Raw genomic sequence first — 23,607 nt, forward strand, 5'->3', positions numbered from 1 at the left:
TTGGTTTGTGGTTGTTGTTGTTTTTACTTTTACTACCAATTAGTAGTAAAAGAACACTTTCTTAACTGGATTAAGAACAGCTTATCTGAAACCAGCTAATGGCATGATATTTAACTGTAAGGTCCTAGACACAGTCCTATTAAATCATGAACAAAGTAGGAATGTCCAAAAGCCTGACATTTCTTTACTATCTAACATTGCTCTAGAAATTCTAATCAGTGCAATAAAACAGTTAACAAAAATAAGGCTATAACTATGGAAGAGGAGGATAAGTTTGTCATTGTTTGCGATATGCTAGAGAATTAACTATGTTTTAGAATTAATAACATGCAGTTAGCAGTGACTAGATAAATATACAACTTATTTTCCCAGCAGCTAATTAAGACACGAAATGAAAAAAAAAAATTGCTCACAATAACTAAGCAAACATCTCAAAAATGGAAACCCTATTATAAAGCAGAAACTAACACACCATTGTAAAGCAATTATACTCCAAAAAAATGCTAAAAAAAAAAAAAAAAAAGGAAACCCTAGAAATATTCCTAGCCAAATTCAAACCCCAGATAAGTGGCATTCAGGTCTAGGGACCATTCATTAACTGTGCGCCATCTGCTGGCTATAAATGACCTTTCTAGTCCTGGCACTGAGGGGGGTGGGGGGGAGGAGCGGGGCAGCTTTCATCTTCCCAGGTTCCTCTTCCCCAAGATGACCTGAAGAGATGGTTTTGAGTTTCTGGGGCTGGAAACTTTTGACACATGTCCCTACACCTTTTAGCTACCACTGTTGTTCCTCTCCTACTATTGTTTGAACACTTGTGTCCCCCGACAAAGTTATATGCTGAAATCCTAATCCAAGGTAATAGTATTGGGAGATGGGGCCTTTGGGAGGTTGTTCGATCATGAGGGTGGCAACCTCCTGAATGAGATTAGTGCTCTTAGAAATCCACAGAGCTCCCTAGCGCCTTCCATCATGTGAGGATACAATGAGAAGTCTGCAACCCAGAAGAGGACACTCACCAATCATGCTGGCACCCTCCAAAACTATGAAAAATAAGTATCTGTTGTTTATAAGCCACCCAGTCTATGGTACTTTTTATGGAGCCGTAGGGACCAGGACATCTCCTTAGAAAGCTTTTCTTCTTTTTATTCTTCCAGTTTTACTGAGATATAATTGACATACAGCACTGTATAAGTTTAAGGTGTACAGCACAATGATTTGACTTACATACGTCAAGAAATGATTACCACAATAAGTTCAGGGCGCATCCATCGTCTTGTATAGATACAAAATTAAAGAAATAGAAAAAAATGTTTTCCCTTGTGAACTCTTTACTCTCTTAACAACTTTCACATAGAACATACAGCAGTGTGTGATAGATTTATCACATAGTACTTTGCATCCCTAGTACTTACTATCTTGTAACTGAAAGTCTGTACCTTTTGACTGCCTTTATCCAATTCCCCTCCCACAACTCCCACCTCTGATACCAAAAATCTGATCTCTTTTTCTATGAGTTTTTTGGTTTGTTTTTGTAGTATAATTGACCTATGCACTATGTTATTTCCTGTTACACAACATAGTGATTTGATATTTCTATACTTTCAAAATGATCACCCAGTCTAATCACCCTCTGTCACCATACAAAGATATTATGTATTATTCCCCACACTGTACATTTCACACCTGCAACTCATTTATTTTGCAACTGGAAGTTTGTATCTCAATCTCCCTCACTTATTTCTCCCCTCCCCTCACCCCTTCTCTTCTGGCAACGATGTGTTTGTTCTCTGCATCTATTACTCTGTTTATGTTTTGTTATGTTTGATCATTTGTTTTGTTTTTTAGATTCCACGTATAAGTGAAATCATACAGTATTTGTCTTTCTTTGTCTGACTTACTTCACTTAGCAGAATACCCTCTAGGTCCATCCATGTTGTTGCAAACTGCAAGATTTCATTCTTTTTATGGCAGAAAAAGATATACACACTCCTATGTTCATGGCAACATTATTTGCAGTAGCCAAGATATGAAAGCAACTTAAGAGCCCATCAATAGATGAATAAAGAAGAAGTGGCTATATATATACATATATACATGTATACATACATACATGCATATATATTGTAAATGATATATCCAGTAAGGGAGATATCCATATATCTCCCTTACTGGATATATCATTTGCAAATTTCTTCTCCCATTCAGTAGACAGTCTTTTCATTGATAGTTTCCTTCATGGTACAAAACCTTTTTAGTTTGACATAGTCCCAATTGTTTACTTTTGCTTTTTTTCCCCTTGCCTGAGGTGACATATCCAAGAAAAATGTTACTAAGACCAATGTCAAAATGTGTACTTCCTATGTTTTCTTCTAGAAGTTTTATGGTTTCAGGCCTTGCATTTAAGACTTTAGTCCACTTGGGATTTATTTTTGTGCCTGGTGTGAGAAAGTAGTCCAGTGTGATTCTTGTGCATGTAGCTGTGCTACATTTATTGAAGAGGCTTTCCTTTCCCCATTTTATATTCTTGCATTTTTTGTCATAGGCTAACCCACACTTCATATAAGTGTGGGTTCATTTCTGGACTCTCTATTCCAGGGGTCCCCAACCCCCGGGCTGCAGACTGGTACGGCAGACTCGTACCAGTCTGTGGCCTGTTAGGAACCGGGCCACACAGCAGGAGGTGAGCAGTGGGTGAGCGAGGAAGCTTCACCTGCTGCTCCCCATTGCTCACATTACCACCTGAACCATCACTTGCATTACCATCTAAACCATTGCTCATATTACTGCCTCAAACATTGCCCTCATTGCTCGCATTACTGCCTGAACCATCCTCCCACCCCTGTCCATGGAAAAATTGTCTTCCATGAAACTGGTCCCTGGTGTCAAAAGGGTTGGGCACCGCTGTTCTATTCTTTTCCATTGATCCTTGTGTCTGCTTTTGTGAAAATACCACACTGTTTTGATTACTGTAGCTTTGTATTATAGTTTGAAATCAGGGAGTGTGATACTTCCAGGTTTGTTCTTCTTTCTCAAGATTGTTTTGGCTCTTCAGAGTCTTTTGTGTTTCCATACAAATTTTAGAATTATTTGTTCTAGCTCTGTGAAAAATGCCATTGGTATTTTGATAGAGATGGCACTGAGTCTGTAGATGGTCTTGGGTAGTATGGTCATTTTAACAATATTATTTCTTTTTTTAAAAAAATAAATTTATTTATTTAATTTTTGGCTGCGTTGGGTCTTTGTTACTGCATGCAGGCTTTCTCTAGTTGCAGCAAGCAGGGGCTACTCTTTGTTGCAGTGCACAGACTTCTCACTGCGGTGGCTTCTCTTGTTGCGGAGCATGGGCTCTAGGTGCACGGGCTTCAGTAGTTGTGGCGCACAGGCTTAGTTGCTCCGTGGCACGTGGGGTCTTCCCGGACCAGGGCTCGAACTCGTGTCCCCTGTATTGGCAGGCGGATTCTTAACCACTGTGCCCCCAGTGAAGTCCCTAACAATATTATTTCTTTCAATCTATGAGCACAGTATATTTTTCCACCTGTTTGTGTCATCTTCAGTTTCTTTCATTAGTGTCTTATAGTTTTCCAAGTACAGGTCTTTTACGTCCTTAGTTATATTTATTTCTAGATATTTTATTCTTTTTGATGCAATTGTAAATGGGATTATTTTCTTAATCTTTCTTTCTGATAGTTTGTTGTTAGTGTATAGAAATGCAACCAATTTCTGCATACTAATTTTGTATCCTGCAACTTTTCCAAATTCATTGATGAGCTCCAGTAGTTTTTTGGTGGCATCTTTAAGATTTTCCATGTGTAGTATCATGTCATCTGCAAACAGTGACAGTTTTACTTCTTCCTTTCCAATTTGGATTCCTTTTATTTCTTTTTCTGGTCTAATTGCTGTGTCTAGGACTTCCAATACTATGTTGGTTAGAAGTGTTGAGAGTGGGCATCCTTGTCCTGTTTCTGATCTTAGAGGAAATGCTTTCAGCTTTTCAGCATTGAGCATGATGTTGCTGTGGGCTTGTCATGTATGGTCTTTATTATGTTGAGGTATGTTCCTTCTATAACCACTTTGTTGAGAATTTTTGTCATAAAGGAATGTTAAATTTTGTCAAAAGCCTTTTCTATATCTATTGAGATGATCAAATGACTTTTATTCTTCAATTCATTAATGTGGTGTATCACATTGATTGATTTGTGGATATTGAAAAATCCTTGCATCCCTGAAATAAATTTCACTTGACCATGATGTGTGATCTTTCTAATGTATTGTTAGATTAGGTTTGCTAGCATTTTATTGAGGAGTTTTTCATCTATGTCCATTGGTGATATTGGCCTGTAATTTACTTCTTTTGTGATATCTTTGTCTGTTTTGGTATCAGAGTGTGCCTGGCCTTGTAGCATGAGTTTGGAAGCATTCCTTTCTCTGCGAATAATTTGAGAAGGCTAAGCGTTAATTCTTCTCTAAATGTTTAGTAGAATTCACCTGTGAAGATGTCTGGTCCTGGACTTTTGTTTGTTAGGAGTTTTTTAAATTACTGATTCAATTTCATACTGGTGATTGGTCTGTTCATATTTTCTATTTCTTCTTGATTCAGTCATGGGAGAGTGTACATCTCTAGGAATTTGTCCATTTCTTCTAGGTTGTCCATTTTATTAGCATATAGTTGTAGTAATCTCTTTTGATACTTTATATTGCTGTGGTGTCGTTTATAACTTCTTTTTTCATCTCTGATTTTATTTATTTGGGCCTTCTCTCTCTTTTTTCTTTACAAGTCTGGCTAAAGGTTTATCAGTTTTGTTGAAGCTTTTCTTAATGGGGAAAAAGAGATTCTACTGATTAGAGAGGCAGAATGAAGACTAACCACTACCAAAGTCAACAACAATGACCCCGTCTTTGCAAACAGAAATAAAACTCTACTTTTTATTTATCTCTTTTTAAAAGAAAAAAAAAAGAGAGAATTCAAGAGTGTGCTGAAGAGATTCAGAGAAGTTACAGCACACCCAAGAGAGACTGGGCAGAGATACTGCTGAGACAGTTCCCACACCAGGAGAGGGGACACCTGCAGTAGCATGGACAGAGCACCTGCTTTCTGCAGAATTCTGGATAGGCCCTGGGAGTTAGGAGGATCAAACACAAAAATAAGACTTGAGCATGTGGATAGGGTCAAGGCATGTATGACCTAGTTGTGGGGACAGGCAAGAACACGTACAAAACAACATGTGACAAGGGAGAATTAACACAGAGCAATGAAACCAGAGCTCATCAATGTTTAAGTAGATTGGGTATAAGAATGTTAAGATCAGGTGGGCCTGATCAGAAAGAAACATCTCAGGGCTTCCTTGGTGGCGCAGTGGTTGGGAGTCTGCCTGCCGATGCAGGGGATGCGGGTTTGTGCCCCAGTCCGGGAAGATCCCACATGCCGCGGAGCAGCTGGGCCCGTGAGCCATGGCCGATGAGCCTGCGCTTCCGGAGCCTGTGCTCTGCAACGGGAGAGGCCACAACAGTGAGACGCCCGCGTACCGCAAAAAAAAAAAAAAACTTTGAGCACAGAAAGAAACATCTCAGAGAGAGGTGGTTTCTGACCTCAGTTTAGGAAGAAGGATGGACCATTGATGGATAGGAGAAGAGGCAGAAGGAAAGGGAGCAGGCCTGACGCAATGGAGGCACTCAATAAATTCTCCAGGGACTGACCTGAACTGAACTCAGAAGCAGTGATGATACTTGGGAGCAGGGTGTTGATGTCAGAGAAAACAGAGACAAGAATGCCACTGACCACCTGATTAAGGTCAATAGTGAACTTCTGCTATGATTGGCTTCAAAAGTATGACGTTCATGGCAGATAAGTATATCATAGAGGTTAACATCAGCACTCACCCCAGTTGCTTATAGGGGGAAGGTATTCTTGGCAACTGCTGTTTAAGAATAGAGTTGAAAGTGTGACTCCAAGTGACTTACAGAGGTTTGACTGACCATCAGTGGTGCAGATGACTTAGATGACCTGATAAGTGAAGAGGAGGACTGCTTTCACATCCTAAGGAGCTTGGGCCCATAAGCTGATGACTGGGGCCAGCTAACAATATGACCTGACCCTCATTGCTAGCCATGTTACTAGAAATAAAACGGCCTTTTGTTTGTGATACCTCTGTGAGCTTAAAGGGTTAGCTGCCTAAATCTGTATAAATGGTTGCCTGTACGAGTAGTCACCATCGGAGGAGCACAGCTTCTGGTACAATGAAATCACTCTCTCCCATGTTGTATGTCATCAGAACCTCCAGGGAAGAATCATGCTGCCCCACTCTGGGCTCCTCTGTGGATAAGGACTGGATAAAATCTCTCCAAACCTATCTTATACCTAGGTACCGATAAACTGATTTGCTACTGGCAACCAGTAGAAAGTAGATTACATGCCAGTGATGAACTGGGAATACACAGTAGACTAGAGTAAATGTGACCTGTCTTCCATGAATTTTTATTCTAAAGGAGCAAGCACCCAATGCTCACCATAGAACTGAAGCAGAATTCCATGAGGGACACTAACTTATTGGCCAGCAAGACCCACAGGGTGAGGAGGTATTTTATGCTCAACACCAGTGGGATATTCGCTCTCAGATCAGGACAGTCTTCCTGGTCCAGAGGGGTCTCAAGAGGCCTTCTTACCCAAGCCCCTGGCCTCTAAACTAAACACATTATAATTTCATCATTGAGGTCCCCTAGCTCTCTCATACACTCACCCTTTCAGGAAGGAATTTCTATATCAGGCCCTTATCCTGCAGAAGAAACCTCTTGTTCTTTGCCCCTCCTTGCCAAATACATCCTCCATAAACTTAGACGAAAAGAACTGCACGTCCAAGTATCTCAACAGAGCTGGTCAAATGAGAGATCAAGACTCTAGAACTTGAAGGAAAGGTAGTATGGCATAAGAACTGGAAGACCCGTGTGACTTTCCCAGCAGGTCCCTGTGGGTCATTACTGTTTCAGACACACTTTCAGCTCCACACTGCCACCGTGTGGCCCCAGGGCAAATCCCAGGTCACTCTTGTCTCCTTTTCCCTCTTAAGTGAATGTAGGGGTACCAAGGAGGTGGCTCCCCGCCCCTCAACCTTGCCCTTGGTCCTGCCCCGTTCAAGGAGATCACAGTTGTATTTTAGCTTACATATCCCATTGTCATTGCCCACAGGAAACAAAGATGCCCAGAAATCTCCTGGTTATTAAGTAGTTGTATTGGTCAATTTCAACCACGTCTGGGTTCTGGACCCAGGAGTGAGTTGCTGTGGCCTAGGCTGAGGCTATAGCCCCTCGAGAGATAAAATACCTATTTACATACAAAACACAGAGCCATCTGTAAAATTACTGGCCTGTACCAAACAACATAAAAAGCCATTCTGAGAAATGCCCACAGTCAAGCGATTAACCTCCTCCCGCCATCTTCTGCCCTGCCCACCCCCAGACCCCTGCTCCCACATGGGTTCCACGGGACTGAAGTACTGTATTTCACAGAGTCCGCAGGACGGCATAAACATTTTACAAAATTGCTCAGCCCAGGGACAGTATCGCTCAGTTTTTCCTGGGGTGAGCTGTCAGAAATGAGGATGACCCAGAGAGCACGGGACATCCTTCTTGCTTCCCACAAGGCCCACCTCCCTGGACCCTATCCGAGGCCCTGGTGCTGGCTCTGAATGCCTGTGAGAGCTTCCTACAGGGACGGCAAACGCCATCATTCATAGATCCAGACAGGATCCTGCCATCTCCTTCAGGAGCCTCCTAGAATAGGCTCCTAAAGCCCCCAGCCCAGTGTCCAGCTGTTCCCCATTGGCCTCATCATAGGACAGCACTAGCTTTCCAGAAAAGGTCAACTGCAGCCTTTCCATGGGAGGAAGAGGGAGGGCCCCAAACCACCACCACAAGTAAATCCGCCCTCATGCGATGCAAAGCTGGAAATATAATAGTGGGATTATGTGCTACTCTTTGCTAGAGAAGGCACAGAGTAGGCATGGAAGGGGCTCTAGTCAATCTTGATTCCAGGTCTCTTCTCGCCTCCCTACTGTAGAGTCTCCTGGGCCCAGTGCCCTGGAAGTCACCCATTGGATGCAATCCCGGGCCAGGCCACTATCTTCTCTAACGTCAGTAGAGTGTTGCACAGTCTACAGCCTCACATTCGCGCCCTCCCAACAAGACGGGCATTGTTATTTCTATTTAACAAATGAGGTGCCTGTTGCTCAGAGAGATTGGATAACTTGCCCAAGTTCAAACAGGTAGAAAAGAGGTGAGATCAGGACTCAAACCCAGGTTTGGGGGTACAAGGCCGGTATCCCTTGTACCTCCCAGTCATCGTGATGAGCAAAGATTTACTTAGTACCTACGATGGGCACCAGGGTCAGGAACTGTGGTCTGAAGTGGAAGCAGAGGAAGGAGCAACTTCAACAGCTCACGCTGGCATGGGAGGCTCCTCAGCCCAGCTCCATCAGGACAGATGGACAGGGAAGAAGTGGTTGGACGTCAGGGACTGACATTAGCAACAGGGTGCAGTGAAGAGAGACAGTGGGTTCCCACATCCACCTTGAGCCTTGGTCTCATTAGGGTCTGTGTCCCGCTCTCCACTTCTCTAGTATTGAAGGGCTGGGGTGCTTTGTTCACTCACAACACTCAGCTTAGGTTCTTTTCTTTTAAGGAAGCCTAATGAGACTTCTTAGAGCTAAGTGGCCTCTTAAAGAAGTGCATCCCCAAAGCCACAGTCACTCCTCAAAACTTCCCTAGGAGTGGAGGGTGGAGAGTGACTGCTCCCTGGAGCGCTCTCAGGAGCTCTTAATTAGATCAGCAATCCCTACATTAATATGGGCTCATGTGTTTAGTATGGTTCAAGAGTTTACAAACCACCTACACACGCACAGTCCTATTTGACCCTCATAATGAAGAGAGCAAGGCCATTGGTGGTGGCATGGTGGTAGAACCAGGACCCAGTTCTCCTGACGTCAGCTGATGGTCTTTCCACCATCAAGACCATCGCTTTGAGTAGAACCAGAATCATGGTGGGGAGGTTATCCCATGGTATAAATCCCACTGCGGATAATGAGGTGCGGGACAAAGCCCCAGATTCTACCTGCCAGGCTCTCTTGGCATCAGCATCACAGGACTGAGGGCAAAAATGGACAGTACGGCCAAGGCAGGAACCAAAGTCACCAGAAATGAGTCAAAGGGCATAAATGTCATTGTCATGAAAATACAACAATTCTTCCAGAGCCTACTGGTTAGAACGTCCTTAGAGAACGCTTCTCCAGTCTTGCAAAGTCATGAAAGTTTCAAGCTGAGAAACACCTTAGAGATCATCTCTGTTCTACAGGTGAGGAGCTGAGGCCCAGAGAGGGAGGTGACTTGCCCAAGGTCATACAGATACCCCACGGCAGAGCCGAGTTTCCAGTCCTGGGCTCCTGATTTGATCACGGCAAGCATGTGATTCGTGTGGAAGCTTTGAGGAGCCTCAAACAAATCCAGAGCCATGACTAAGTCACACTTTCTCAAAGGATGTCTCCTCTGTGCATCCCCAAGAGGCAGGAGCCATGTGGACCCCCTGAGGGGAGGAGGGAGAGCAACCAATCCCTGCTGCCTCCGAGGCTTCCTCCCACTCGGAATTTTATTGTGACCATATTCATCTCCTCCTTTCCTCACTCTTTCTTCTCACACTCACCCCCCGTTGGTCATTCCACTGAGAATATGCAATACTCTGCCCCGTCACCCACCCTAACTCTAAACGAGGTGCGTGGGGAGAAGAGAAGTAGCGTTTGCAGAGTTTTTACCAGTTACCAGGTGCTGTGCTAACCCTGCATTTCCCTTTGGTAGACAGGTGGGCATAGCAGGCGAAGTCCTCACACCTATTCACTTTCTTCATTAAACAATCCTCTCTCTACCAAAAAAACCCCCCAAAAAACAAAAACTCAGGATGCAGACAGGGTCCTTCTCACAGGTTTTCACTCCTTCCCTCTCCTGGTTGAACTGGGATGCGCTAGTCAGGTTAGGATGAGACAAACAAGATAGGAGACCAGCCTCTGAGTCCCTGCTGCCTGTGGACCCCCAGACAGGACAGCCCTAGGCCTGTCAGATCCGGGGCACCACATCTACCGCCCGTGTGGTTCCCAGACACCCTGTGAATATGGCAGGATCAGGGAAGCAGACAGTTCGATTCTCCCTGACTCCCAGCATGTGAGGTTGGGAGCAAACGACAGCAGCTGTGTAACCAAGAGGAGCAGCCATTCTGGCCTCCTCGCCCTGCCTCAAACTGGGCTCCCCTAACTCCAGCCCTGTGCTCCCAGCATTTACACCCAGCGCTGAGATGGGTAGAGACCCTCGCCACACTCCGGGGAGTGTTCTCTAAAAGATGCTGGTCTTGGTGATGGTGTCCCTGTCCACCTGCTCTTCATCCTTCAGTGGGTCTTCGGGCCCCGGCCTCTGGCTGAGTCTGGGGCTGCGGCTGAGGGTGGGCAGGCCACTGGAGCGGGTCAGCAGCATGGCGCAGCGGCTGGATGGGCTGCCTCTGGAGAGCTGCCTGCGCATCCTGGACCCCGGGCCCCCGCAGCAGGCCAGACGGCAGAGGGAACGCGGCCACAGGTGGCCGTTGAAGCCCATGTAGATCCAGGGGTTGCAGCAGCTGCCGAGGTTGCCCAAAAGCATGGAGATGGTGAAAGACACATTGGTTGAATCTGCCAAGAGACAAGCACAAGAATTTTAGACCTGGGAGAGATTCCCGGTCCCTACTGATCGGAGAAGGAGATTGAATCCCAGAGAGGACCTGGGACTCACGTGGGGTTCTATAATTAGAAAGGAATACAGCTGGGGCATGAACCTGGGACTCCTGACTCCAGAGTCTTGCCTCACTGATTGATTTGTTCGTTTTGTACTACAGGGTGATGACAGGATCCGAGGCTTGCTCTGAGTTGACTTTAGAGGTGCAAACATAGTCCGGGGCAGGACCAGCCCAAATAGGAGACACTGTCTTTGTTCCAAAACCTCGCTCTTGAATCCCCTAATGGATGTAGAGCTAGGATGAAGCAACTTGTATAAAACATTCAGGAAAAATAACCATGATTCTAGCCAGGTTCAGGCACACCTCCATCCCCACTTATGTCATAGATACGGGTGCACATTGCCTTCCGAATTCTGTCCTCCTTGACCCCTAGGGGTCAGTCCCAGTCATTCTGTCATTCAGTCATTTTGCATGTGAGTATCAACTGTGCCAGGCCAGTGATAGGGACTTGGTAGGGCAATCAGTGGAGCCTGACAGTCCTACAGGTCCCATGATGTCATCTCCAACTGTGCATCTTCTAGGTACAGGGCATCCAGGCATCCCGTTCCAGACCAGTACTTGTTCTCTGTCATCAGAAATTACATCCAAAGAATGCACCATCCTTGGCGGGTGGGGGAGCTAATTTCTCTCCTGGGCAGTCAAAATGTGAGAGTTCAAAGACCCTAGTAAGATTTCTTCCAGATACAATACTCTTTCTGAAAATGAAATGAAACTTATGACAACAGGAAAGCTGCTGGGATGGGCCCCATCCTCCTGCTAGATGCACCACGGCTACAGTTATGGCATGGGTTGCATACTGAGTTACCCTCCTCTTCAGTGGAGGCTGTAGAATCACTGAGCACAATGCTTAAGCTAGAAGGAACCTTAGAGGTGGAATCACCAAATACAATGTCAGAGCTGGAAGGAACCTTAAGGGTTATGGCATAGACTTGAACCTAGGTCTTCCCTCTTCGAAACAGCAATCCTGCACCCTGCCACCATTTCAACCAACAAACTGAAGGGCAAAGCTCAAGCGCCTGCTCTGTAAAGCACCATGAAATCTTCCGATACACAGATTCCTCATGCGCCTCTCCTGAGGGTATGCTCTCCAGTGCGGTACTCATAGCCCAAGAGAAGGGAAGATACAGGGTCAGAATGTTTGAGAGAAGGCTTGAATCATAGAGTTAGAAAGCTGAAGACACCTGGGCCTGGATGGGCAGGTCTAGGGCACAGAAGTGAGGGCAAGGAGGGAGCACCTGTAAGTGGAGGAGAGACCATCCTCAGCAACAAGCACAGCCTCCTTCAGGCTTGTCTGGGTTCTGGCCTGCTCCCCAGTTAACTTAATACCCAGGGGCTGCAGAAGACTTCGGAAGTTGCTTTGGCTGAGGGGTGGTATTCATCCTGTCTGCTCCATCGACCTATATATGTAGTGCCTAGACTCGGCCTGAGACTTAGGGGTTCCAGAAGTTTCTTCACTTGGGAAGCATCTGTTTGATTTAGCCCTGTCTGAGCCAGGCCCGGTGCAGGGGCTGGAGATGGGCCCGGAGCATTGGAGTCCGCAGAGGCTTCACCTCTCAGCCCCCGAGGGCAGATCCACTACTAGTCCTGGCCAGCCGCTGCACTTCATTCTGACGGAAGCTCAGCTGACAGTCGGGGGCAGGGCCAAGGGCAAGGATACAGGCAGCTTCTCACCAAAGACTCAGGGACAGGCGGCCAGGAGGCTAGTTTGCTGTGGAGGAAAACTGGGTGTACTGGAAAGTAAGTCTAAAGTAATGAATGTCAGCCCGACTCAAAGGTCCCAGAGGGCTTCCAGTTTTCTGAGGGATACTTAGCTCCTTACTTCATACTCAGTGAGGCTCTTGGTAAGCGGTCAGTCACTCTATACACGGGTCTCTGGGACAGGCTGATGACGACAGCGAGTACAGCAGGCGAGCAGGAAAGCCTGCACCGGCTGAACGGCAGGATCCCCATCTTCTTGGAGGTTCCTTGATAAAGGGGGTGAACGGCCTTCTCACCCCTGGTGACATCAGCTCAGCTGTGATCGTTGGGAAGAAAGCCATGCCACGGTTAAAGCTTGGCCCATAAAGACCTTGATTCGATTCCTGGCTCCATCCCCTACTAAGCAGTGGCACTTCGGACCAGTTATTTCACCTCTCTGAGTCTCAGGTTACTCAGATGTAGAGAAGGTCACCCCGAAGTAGCACAAGGCCCTAATGTGCTTGGCACTAGAAAGCCCTCCTTCCTTCTATTCTGTGCTTGACTAGAGCAGGGAGGTCCCTACAGGTGGTTGGGCTTAATACGCTCATTGCTTTAAGGGTAATTTATAAAGTCTCTGGTCCAGACTGGTGTCTGAAAGGTGGTTAAGAAGGGGTATGATGGGACCGTAAGAGTTCAGTATTGCTGTCACACTTCTCCAACAGAGTTGTGTTAACATCATGAACAGCCTTCCACTTTACTTCATCTCTCCAGAAAAGCAAAGCGTTTGACTTAAGTGTGTGCTCGGATGAGCAAAATGAGATCAGAAACAGAAGCACAGGGAAGGGGGACCACTCCCTAAGAGCTGGTAGGAAGTGGTAGCCAGGGTCTGCTGGCCAGTGAACCCTCTGGAAGCTTCCAGAGGAAACTGTGTACAGGGCCTCCCTAGGGCAGTCACATGCTGCACCCATTATATACCCCAAGCTTTGCATAAGATGTGATGCACTGCAGAGGACACAGTCACCCCTCTTCATAGACTCGTCCCCCACTCTTCTTAGGGGAGCAGGAACAGGTGTCTTTGAATACCTCTCTCCAACATTTTGGGTGCCCAGACACCGCATCTACCTTCCTGAGGACAAGTTCACCCCCAAATGGCCTGATCGTCTGGCAGTGTCTAAAACTTAGGAGGCTGCCATCTACCTCACTCCAAAAAATGACCAGAACAAGGCCTTCTATGTGCCAACCGGAACACAGTCCCATTTTGTTTTTCACGTAGGAGGAACGGCCCTCTCCTCATCACTTTCAGAGCCAGGGTTATGGGGGTGCGGGGGGGGGCAGGAGGATGTATTGAGGGAAAAAACAAGGAGGCACCAGGCTTGGGTTCTACTTTTCACTTTGCTGTGTGGCCTTGGGCAAGTCATGTTTCCTCTCTGAGCCTCTGCTTGCTCATTAGCAAGACAAAAGTGTTGAACTTGAAATTTCAGGGTTGTGCACCAAGGCTAATTCATTGAAAGTGGCTGTTGTAAAGGAGTTCAACGTCATATTTAGTTGCAGGGGGTAAGAGTGCCGAGAGACGTAGTTCATGGGCCACAAATTTCCATCCTGGATGGAATCATTTGAAAATCCCTTTCAAACATCTAGCAAACTACCAGTTGCTTGGCCAAATCTACTAATGGTCATATTTTTTTAGGGCCAAAGAGTATTTTAAAATGTTTACATTAGTTCCCAAAATTTTAAAAGATGGAAATTCACGCCAAAGATACTCACATGGCGTCTTTTGGCTGGAGGGGAGTTGCAGCTGTCCCTTTTCACATGGGACAGGCGCCGTCTTTCCTAACTGCTCATTTGTTACCTATGTGGCCTTGTGAGCCATTGTGACCCTGTCCTAATACTCTTGTCCTCTCCTCTCCGCATTTTTCCACCTCCTGCTCCCACATCACCCCTCACCAGACCACACACTTGCCTTCATCAGGGGCATTCTCGTCCCACACAGACCACATCTGGACGCTGAAGAAAGGCGCCCAGCAGGCGACGTAGGCCAGCACGATGACGAAGGTCATCTTCACTGTTCGGATCTTGGCCCATGAGATGGTGTTGGTGCCGCTGACCCGGGATGGCAGCCCCCGTGTGGCTGCAGCTGGGGCAGAAGGAGGTGAGGGCTGGTTCCAAGTCCTCCAACCCCCTCCTTCTACCTTCCAGGCCCCGGTCTTGACTTTTAGGTTCTTACAGATTTCATGGCAGATGAGGCTGTAGCAGGCCGTGAGCATGGCCACAGGCAGGATGAAGATGGCCAGGGTGGTCCAGGTGATGTAGGCCCGTGGCCCCCAAGGAAAGCGGAAGTCTGCCCAGCAGTCCAGCACTCCAGAGCCCTGGATCACCTCTCGTAAAGAAAAAATGAAGACTTGAGGGAGGCTGAGGATGGCGGCCAGCAGCCAAGGAGCTGCAATGAGAGGGTAGGTGGACAGGCTGGGCTGCTGGAGGCTGCACAGGGGGTGACAAACGGCCAGGTAGCGGTCAAGTGTCATGGCCAGCAGCATGTAGGTGGAGGCGAACATGCTGAGCACCTGCAGGTACTTGATGGCCCGGCAGAGGGGGTCGGGGCCCTGGAAGCGGTAGGTGATGTCCCACAGCAGCTGGGGCAGCACCTGGAAGAGCGCCACACCCAGGTCCGTCAGGGCCAGGTGCAGCACAAACAGGTGCATGCGGGAGCGCTTGCGGCCTGCCTGTCCCACTGTCAGCAGCACAGTCAGGTTGCCCCCTGTCGCCAGCACCAGGACAGTGGCCAGGACGCCGATCTCCACCTTGGCCAACTCCTCATCCCGGCCCAGCCAGGGTGTGGTGGCATTGGGGACAGAGAGGGTGCTCCCGGGGGCGGGGCTGGTGATCAAAGGTGGCCCAGGATCCATGGTGGAAGTGTGCTGGGAGGGACGGGAGGAAGGAGAGGGGTGGATGGAGAGTGTGACTGTGAGTGGGGAGGTTGGTTGAATGAGGTGGAGCGGGGAGGGGAAGTTTTAAGGTGGAAAAAAGGAGAAGGTTGGGGATGACAGGGAAAAGGCTGAAACTGGATGGCAATCGTTAAGAAGATGGGGATAGAGAGGACGATGGAGAATGAGATAAGGAAGGAGAAGATGCTGACCCCGGAGAGGGGAGGGGGAACCCAGGAGCCAAGGGAAGGAGGGGCCAGGGAGGCAAGGTGTCAGGAAAGGAAGAATGGATGAGGCTGTGCACGGTGGGGCCTCTGGAAGGGAAAGAAGGCTGGGGGAGCTGGCACCACTCCCAAATCCACCCCAAATCCACTCTCTCCAAACTTTTCTGGAAGCGGAAAGCGGATGTCCCTAAGCCTGCTTGTTGGCGCGCTCCCGGCCATCGGTGTCGCCCGCCGGCCTGGAAGCCCCAGCCGAGCCCACGCGCCCCGGCCGGCGTGCGGCGACCAGCGGCAGCTGGAGCGCAGCGGCGCGGCCGACCGAGTTTTATGCTCTAGCGCAGCCCGAGCGCAGCGGCCCCTCGGCGCGCCGGTTGGCTCCTGCAGAGGAGGGGCGGAGTGACACCCACAGGAGGAAGGACCGAGAGCCTGGGTGGAGGGGTGGGGGTAGGTGTCGGGGGAGGGTCCTGGAGGAGGGACAGAGGGGGCGGTGGACCAGGGACAGGGAGCCAGAGAAGCGGACGACGCGAGCAAGCGCTCACCAGCCGGCGGGACCCACGGACCCTCAGACAGACAGATAACCTCATCTTGGCTCGCACCTGGAACCCCCGGACTGTCTACCAAGACAGGTGCACACCCCGGGGGACGGGTGGTGGCCACCCACCTATGTGGGGACTCCAAGGCTGCCTGCTCTGTTGGGTCCCCGTTAGCCCAGAAGGGTCCAAAATCTGCAGGGGTGGCCAGGTGGGCGAGGCAGGGCCCCAGACGGAGCCCTCGGCCCTTGGGGGTGACGTCCGACCACAGACTCTGGTGGAGACTTGGAGCCATAAAGGGGGGGAAGAAAATGCGAGGATGTGTTTGGAGAGGGGTCAGTGGTGGTGACGGGAGAGAGGTGGGGTGGGAGCAGTTAGACCTGGAGTCCTGGGGTTCAGGGGAAGGTTTAACCCCCAGCCCCACCCCCGGAGTCTTTCACCAGCAGTAGCCTCAAGGCAGTTAAGCGCCCTGTGAGGTAGAAGACTGAGGCCGCAGACGTCACGTGACTTGCTCTAGAATTAGTAAAGCAGTAGAGGCAGGACTAGACCCAGCGCAGTGTGCTTTTCCCAGAGCAGCCTTGACTAACAGCCAGTGTGTGAGAGGCACTGGAGCAATAAAAATAGACCCCCAGGGCCCAGAGGAAGCTTACAACTCAGCGGAGAAAGTAGTGCGTGGTAGTCGTTGTGGAATTCACTTTGTTTTTAGTACATATAGGAGGTGGATTGTTGGGACTCTCCAGAGCAGATTAGAAGTTCCTTAGGAGTGACAATAGCATCGTCTACCACCCTCAGAAAGGCTGGGACCCATCATCGTACCAGAGGTCCCCTTGTCTTGCCTTATAATCAAACCAGACCCCCATTTACAGTGTCATCCACCCACCCACACACCCAATTAACATCACTTTTTGAAGAGTCTCTGTCCTGAACAGACCACACATTCATCTCCACTTCATCCCACCCCACAGTTCAAGCACTCACCATTTCTCACCTAAAATACCCTAGCATCCTCGTCTTGTGCTCTGCAGCCCAAGCCCCAACTTCTCAAGGATTTTGTTCTTTATGAATAATTATTTTAAGTCTCTCTACTGGATCATTCCCATCGGCAGGCAAACAAACTCTACTGCTGTACATTTAAAAAACATATATATAACCCATCTCAGTCACTGGACCCCGAGCTCCAGCTGTTACAATCTCTTCCCCATGATGGCAAAACTCAAAAGGGCTGTCATTTCTTGATGTATTCATTTAAAATTATATATATTTAAACATATGTTTTAAAATGTTACATATTACATAAACGATATCATACTACATATACCATTCTGGAACTTGCTTTTTAAATTCTACTTAATTTTGAGATCAGTCCATGATAATATATAGGTCTAGTTCATTCACATTCGAGTATGTGAATATAAAACATTTTATTTATTCAGTGCCCTATTTTTATAGTTTAGGTTATTTCCAGTGGTTTCTTTTTTCTTTCTTTTTTGCTATTTATTTTTGAATGCTGCAATGAACATTCTTATATATGTGTCTTTGTGTTCGGGTGTGAGAATTTCTCTCAGGTGTACATAGAGAAGTATATGCTTGATATCAATATTGTTGTGTCATACAATGTATGAATTTTCAATTAGATAGGACCATATCTTAAATCTTAAATATTTTATCTCTAAATTTGTTCTACTGATTTATTCTCCCCCCAGGTGCATTTGAGTTTCTCATCATCCTCACAGCCAGACTTTTTAATTTTCACCTATCTGATAGGTATAAAATAGCATCTCATGTTGCTTTTAGTTTCTATATCCCTGATTACTAATTATTTTGAGTATCCTGCCATGTATTTATTTACTGTTTGGATTTCCTCTTCTGTGAGTTGTTTATATCCTCTGCACAATTTTTTATTAGGTGTTTTTTCTTATCAGTTTGTAGGAAATCTCTATATGTTCTGATATGAATCTTTTATGTATTCTGAGACGTTGCAGATATCTTCTCTAATCGGTCACTTATCTTTTAATTTTATTTATGGGGTCATTTGCTACAAAGAAAGTTTAAATTTTAATGAAATCAATATTTTCTTTTATCATTTCTGCTTTTTGTGTCTATCTCAAGAACAGAGATATCCCGTATTTTTTTCTAACACTTTTAACATTTGTTTTTCACTATTTGGGTCCATTCAGAATTCATTTTTGTGTATCTGTGAGGTAAGAATCTAACTTCGTTTTTTTTTTTTTTCCCCACATGGCAAACTAATTACTCAATTTATTGAGTACTCCATCATTTCCCACTGGCAGCTGTATAATATATTGAGTTTCAAAATATGTATGGGGCTATTTCTGTGGTCTCTGGTCTGTTCCTATTTTTCTATCCCTGCTCTAATATTTCACCGTTTTAGGTACTAAAGCTTTATAATAAACCTTAATATATAGTAAAAAATAAGCCTCCCTTTTGCTCTTATTTTCAAAATGGTTTTCACCAGTTTGAAACTGTGAAGTTTGGTATCAGTTTGTCTAGTTCCACAAAAATTTCTGTTGAGCTTTTGGTTAAAAGCATTGAATTTTGAGAATAATTTGAGGGAGAACTGACATATTTATGATTTTATTCAGATCTATTTTTCTGTCCTTCAATAATATTTTATACTTTTCTTCATAAATGTTTTCCAAACTTTTGATAGATTTATTCCCACATACCTAACAATTTCTGTTGCCATTATACGTAGAATGTTGTTCCATCACATTTTCTAATAACTAATTAGTTATTGCCAGTATTTGGGAACAACATTGATTTTTGTAACTTGATCTTAAATTCAGCAGTTTTGCTGCACGCTCATATTAGTAAATTATTTTGGACTACCTATGCGTATAATGTTGTCTGCAAACAACAATCATTTTTTGTCTTTTATTCTGAATCTATTTTGCTCTTATTTCTTTTTCTTGTCTGAGTGTGATAGCTAAGACTCCACTACAGTGTTGAAGGGCAGGCAATATTGATTTCTGACTTTAGTGAAAAGGCTTCTAAAGTTTCACCATTAAGTATTATATTTATGGTAGATCCTCTTCACTTTTTAATTTTTAAAATCTACTTATTTTTTACATGCACATAGTATAAAGAGTCAAATGATTCTATACTGGAGTTATGATACTACCCCTAGAGGTAATAATTTTCAAATCCCTAGAGGTAATAATTTTCTTCCATTAAAATTTTTTATTAAAGAAAATTTTAATCATATACAAAAGTAGAGAGAATAGCATAAGGAAACCCCATGTTTCCATCACTTAGCTTTAATAATTATCAATAAATAGCCAATTTTGTTTTATCTACCTCTTCATTCACTTCCCCCCACCCCAAAATTGTCTTGATGCAAATGTCAGACATCATATCATTTCATCAGTAAATACTTCAGATGTATTTCTAAAGAAATAGGATTCTTAAATATAACTATAATATAATCCCCAGACTATGAATAATTCACTAACATTATCAAATATTGAGTCAGCTTTCACAGTTCCTTGATTGTCTAATAAAAAATGGTTGAATGCCTTAAAACTTTTTAACAGTTTGTCTGAATCCAGATTCAAAAAATGTTCATGCATTGGCACCAGTTAATGTGTCTCTTAAGCCTGTTTTTTTTATAGATTCCATTTTCATCTTTTTGTTTCCTTTGTTCCCTGTAATTTTGTTTTTGTTATTTTATCCTGTAGTTTCCCACAATCTATATTTTGACCTTTGCATCCCTGTGAAGTTGTTTAATAAATTCCTCTGTTTACTGAGGACTGATAAATTCTGGTTAGATTTTTTTTTTAGCAAGAGTACTTCATAGGTATTATTGGATGCTTCCATCAGGGATAAATAATGTCTGATTGTCTATCTTTTTGTGATGTCAGCAGCCAGTAGTAGATCCACTGCATGGATCTATTAATTCATCAGGATTGCAAAATTATTATATTCTAATTCTATCATTCCTTCATTGCTTATTTAAAGAATCCTATAAAGAGAATCTTCTCTTTATCAACTGTTTGGTCACCCTGAGGTACAGTTTGCACAGAAAAGATGAAATTAATGCTTAGTACTGTTCCATTATTAATAGTTTTCAAATAATGAATTGGTTCCCTGGAATTCTTCAAATCATCGATTTAAATATATTTAGTGTGTTGCAATCACTTAGAGTTATTATTTTGATGCTCAGATTGTCCCATTTTTGGTCAGTGGGAGCTTATTTAAGTTGGCACCTGAGTCCGTTTGTATTTGTGTTGTTCATTTGGCAATAAATATTAATCATTTTAATGTACATATCTTTTAATTGAGATATAATTCACATACCATAAAATGCACCTTTTTTATTGAATGAAAGATTCTTTAAATTCTATAGTGCTTTACAATTTTCAAAAGTTTCACACGCATGATTTCATATAATTCCATAATAAACCCCCTTTTCACCCTACCTCTATACTTCCCCTGCCCCCTTCCCTCTCCCCACTGGTAACCACTAGTTTGTTCTCTATATCTGTGAGTCTGCTTCTTTTTTGTTTTATTCACTAGTTTGTTGTATTTTTTTAGATTCCACATATAAGTGGTATCACAATATTTGTCTTTCTCTGACTTATTTGGCTTAGCCTAGTGCCCTCCAAGTCCATCCATGTTGCTGCAAATGGCAAGAATTCATTCTTTTTTATGGCTGAGTAGTATTCCATTATATATATATAGACACAGGTTGCTTCCATACTTTGGCAATTGTAAATAAGCTGCTATGAATGTTGGGGTGCATCTATCTTTTTGAATTAGTGTATAGTTCAGTGGTTTTTAGTATAGTAAAATTGTTGTGCAACCATCATCAACATCTCATTCCAGAAGATTTTCATCACCCCCAAACGAAACCCCATACCTATCAGCAGTCACTCCCCATTCCTCTTCCCTCTCAGCCCCCAGCAACCACTATTTACTTTCTATCTCTATGGATTTTCCCATTCTGAACATTTTAGATAAATGAAATCATACAATATGTGGCCTTTGTGTCTGGCTTCTCTCTCCTAGCATAATGTTTTCAGGGTTCATCCATGAACCTTGTATGTATCATTACTTTATTCCTTTTTATGACTGAATAATATTCCATTGTATGAATATACCACATTTTATTTACCCATTCATCAGCCCATGGGCATTTAGTTTGTTTCCTCTTTTTGGCTACTATGAATAATAATGCTATGAACATTCATGTATAAGTTTTTGTGTGGACATATGTTGTCAGTTCTCTGGGGTACACACCTAGAAATGGAATTGCTGGGTCGTATTTGGTAACTCTGACTTTTTAAGGAACTGCCGAATCATTTTGTCTTGAGTCCTTTTGACAAAACCTTAGTTTTCTTTGATAGCTCTCTTACTTTCAGGTGTGAAAAGGCATTTTTTTATATAAGTATCATACTGAACACATTTTTCTCCACTTGATTTTATTTTCACTTAACATATCCTGAAGATTTCTTCATAGGAGACTACAGAGATATTCCTCTTTTCTTTTTGTAGTTGCTTAGTACTCGGTTTGTAGAAGTACCATAGTTTATTCCTCCAATCCTCTTTGATGGGCATTTTGCTTGTATCCAGTCTTGCTGTTAAAAATAGTGCTGCGATAAATTGCCTTATATATATTTTTTCCCATATTTTGCGGTAGATGACTAGAAATTAGATTGCTGGGTTTTAAAGTATTTGCACAAACAAGTTTGCTATATATTGCCAAATTCTCCTCTGTAGGGACTGAACCAACTTTCATTCCTATTGTAAAGTATGAGAGAGCCTGTTTCCCCATAGTCTTAACAGCAGTGTATTCTTAAATTTTGGATTTTTGCTAATCTAAGTTAAAAATAATATTCTCAGCATAGTTTTAATTTGCCTGTTTTTTATTATGAGTGAGGTTGAACATCTTAATGTTAAGAGCCATTCATATTTCTTTTTCTAATAAATATTGATATGTCTCACCAATTTTTGTTGACCTTTTAATTCTCTCCCTTAGAAACTTTATATACTTTGGTAATTAACTTTTTTTTTTTTTTTTTTTTTGGTAATTAACTTTTGTCTGACATTTAACTTGCATTTTTTTTTTCACTTTGTCATTGACCTTTTTACGTGATTTGTGGTATTTCTTGACAGAGACAACCATTCTTAACTCATTTAGTATTTATTTGCTATTAACGTCCATATTTCTAAATAACAAACATATACTATTACTTCTTAGCTTTCATTTTAAGCATTATTTATTGACCTTCCCTTTGAGCATATGGTGCCCTTTCAACAGAGACCCACTGCTCACATGCATATTTCCTGTACCCCCATCTTCTCAATAGAGTAATGGGAATAGTAACTTGTGAGTCTCCATCTGAGACCGACTGTATGAACTGAAAGTTGAATCTTTATGCAGTGATAAAGATTGGTAAAGCCTTTAGCCAAAATACTTAAAACTTGAAGAAAGACGTGATTCATCCTCAAGTAATTTAATCTAATCCTTTAGAAAGGATTTGCTCCCATGGATTTGAATGTTCGTTTCTACATTACTAACTAGTAGACTAAGATGCAGAGAAATAAAAATTGAAATTGTTGGATGCCACTTCAATTAAAGAAGAAAGAAGTGCTGCTTTCATATGTTCAACTGGAACACAGTGTTTTCAGGAATAGACCTAGTGTGAAAAATAAAATTTTTTTACATGTTTATCAATAACTCTTCTCTTAACAATCTTCCATTTTGGCCAAAAGGGTGAACTCAAAATCCTTCCCACATTATTATTGGCCAGCGAAGAATGGGGACTATGTGTCCTTCTTGTGCCTCACCATGACCTGGGCAGAAGAAAGTACATAAGGGGGCTTCCCTGGTGGTGCAGTGGTTAAGAATCCGCCTGCCAATTCATGGGACACGGGTTCGAGCCCTGGTCCAGGAAGATCCCACATGCCGCGGAGCAACTAAGCCCGTGCGCCACAACTACTGAGCCTGCGCTCTAGAGCCCACGAGCCACAACTACTGAAGCCCATGTGCCACAACAACTGAAGCCCACGCACCTAGAGCCCGTGCTCTGCAACAAGAGAAGCCACCGCAATAAGTCTGCGCGCCGTAACAAAGAGTAGCCCCCACTCACTGCAGCTAGAGAAAGCCCAAGCGCAGCAATGAAGATCCAATGCAGCCAAAAATAAATAAATTAAAATAAATAAAATTTTTAAAAAATTCCCAGAAAATAAAAATTAAAAAAAAGAAAAAAGAGGAAGTAGATAAGGGCATTTTTCTCCTTAGCCTCTGGGTGCCTAGCCTGCAGAGGCCTCTTCTTGGTTGGGACTCAGAACCCTCTCAGAGTGTTGAGTTACTTGCCAGAGCTGACACTTCAGAGAGATGCCTGGTTACTTGTTGTCACACTTGTCATCCACCAGGTGCTGGCCTTTTTGTTTCCCTGAGTAACCCTTGATTCAGTGTCCCATAAAGGTCTTGATGG

At 44.2% G+C, this 23,607-nt stretch overlaps 1 protein-coding gene across 1 annotated transcript; it reads right to left on the bottom strand.

The window, feature by feature from the left end:
- Positions 1–10,365: 10,365 nt before the first annotated feature.
- On the bottom strand, positions 10,366–15,797 carry AVPR1B (arginine vasopressin receptor 1B). Its single transcript, XM_022593294.2, has 2 exons — positions 14,436–15,797; positions 10,366–10,694 (listed from the first exon to the last, which is right to left on the bottom strand). The coding sequence occupies exons 1-2, from the start codon at positions 15,376–15,378 to the stop codon at positions 10,366–10,368; spliced, it is 1,272 nt and encodes a 423-aa protein (XP_022449002.1). The 5' UTR covers positions 15,379–15,797.
- Positions 15,798–23,607: the final 7,810 nt, after the last annotated feature.

The sequence above is a fragment of the Delphinapterus leucas genome, chromosome 1, assembly GCF_059928025.1.
Source record: "Delphinapterus leucas isolate spDelLeu-1000000601 "Yukka" chromosome 1, BTC_Dleu_Yukka2, whole genome shotgun sequence".
Lineage (NCBI taxonomy): Eukaryota > Metazoa > Chordata > Mammalia > Artiodactyla > Monodontidae > Delphinapterus > Delphinapterus leucas.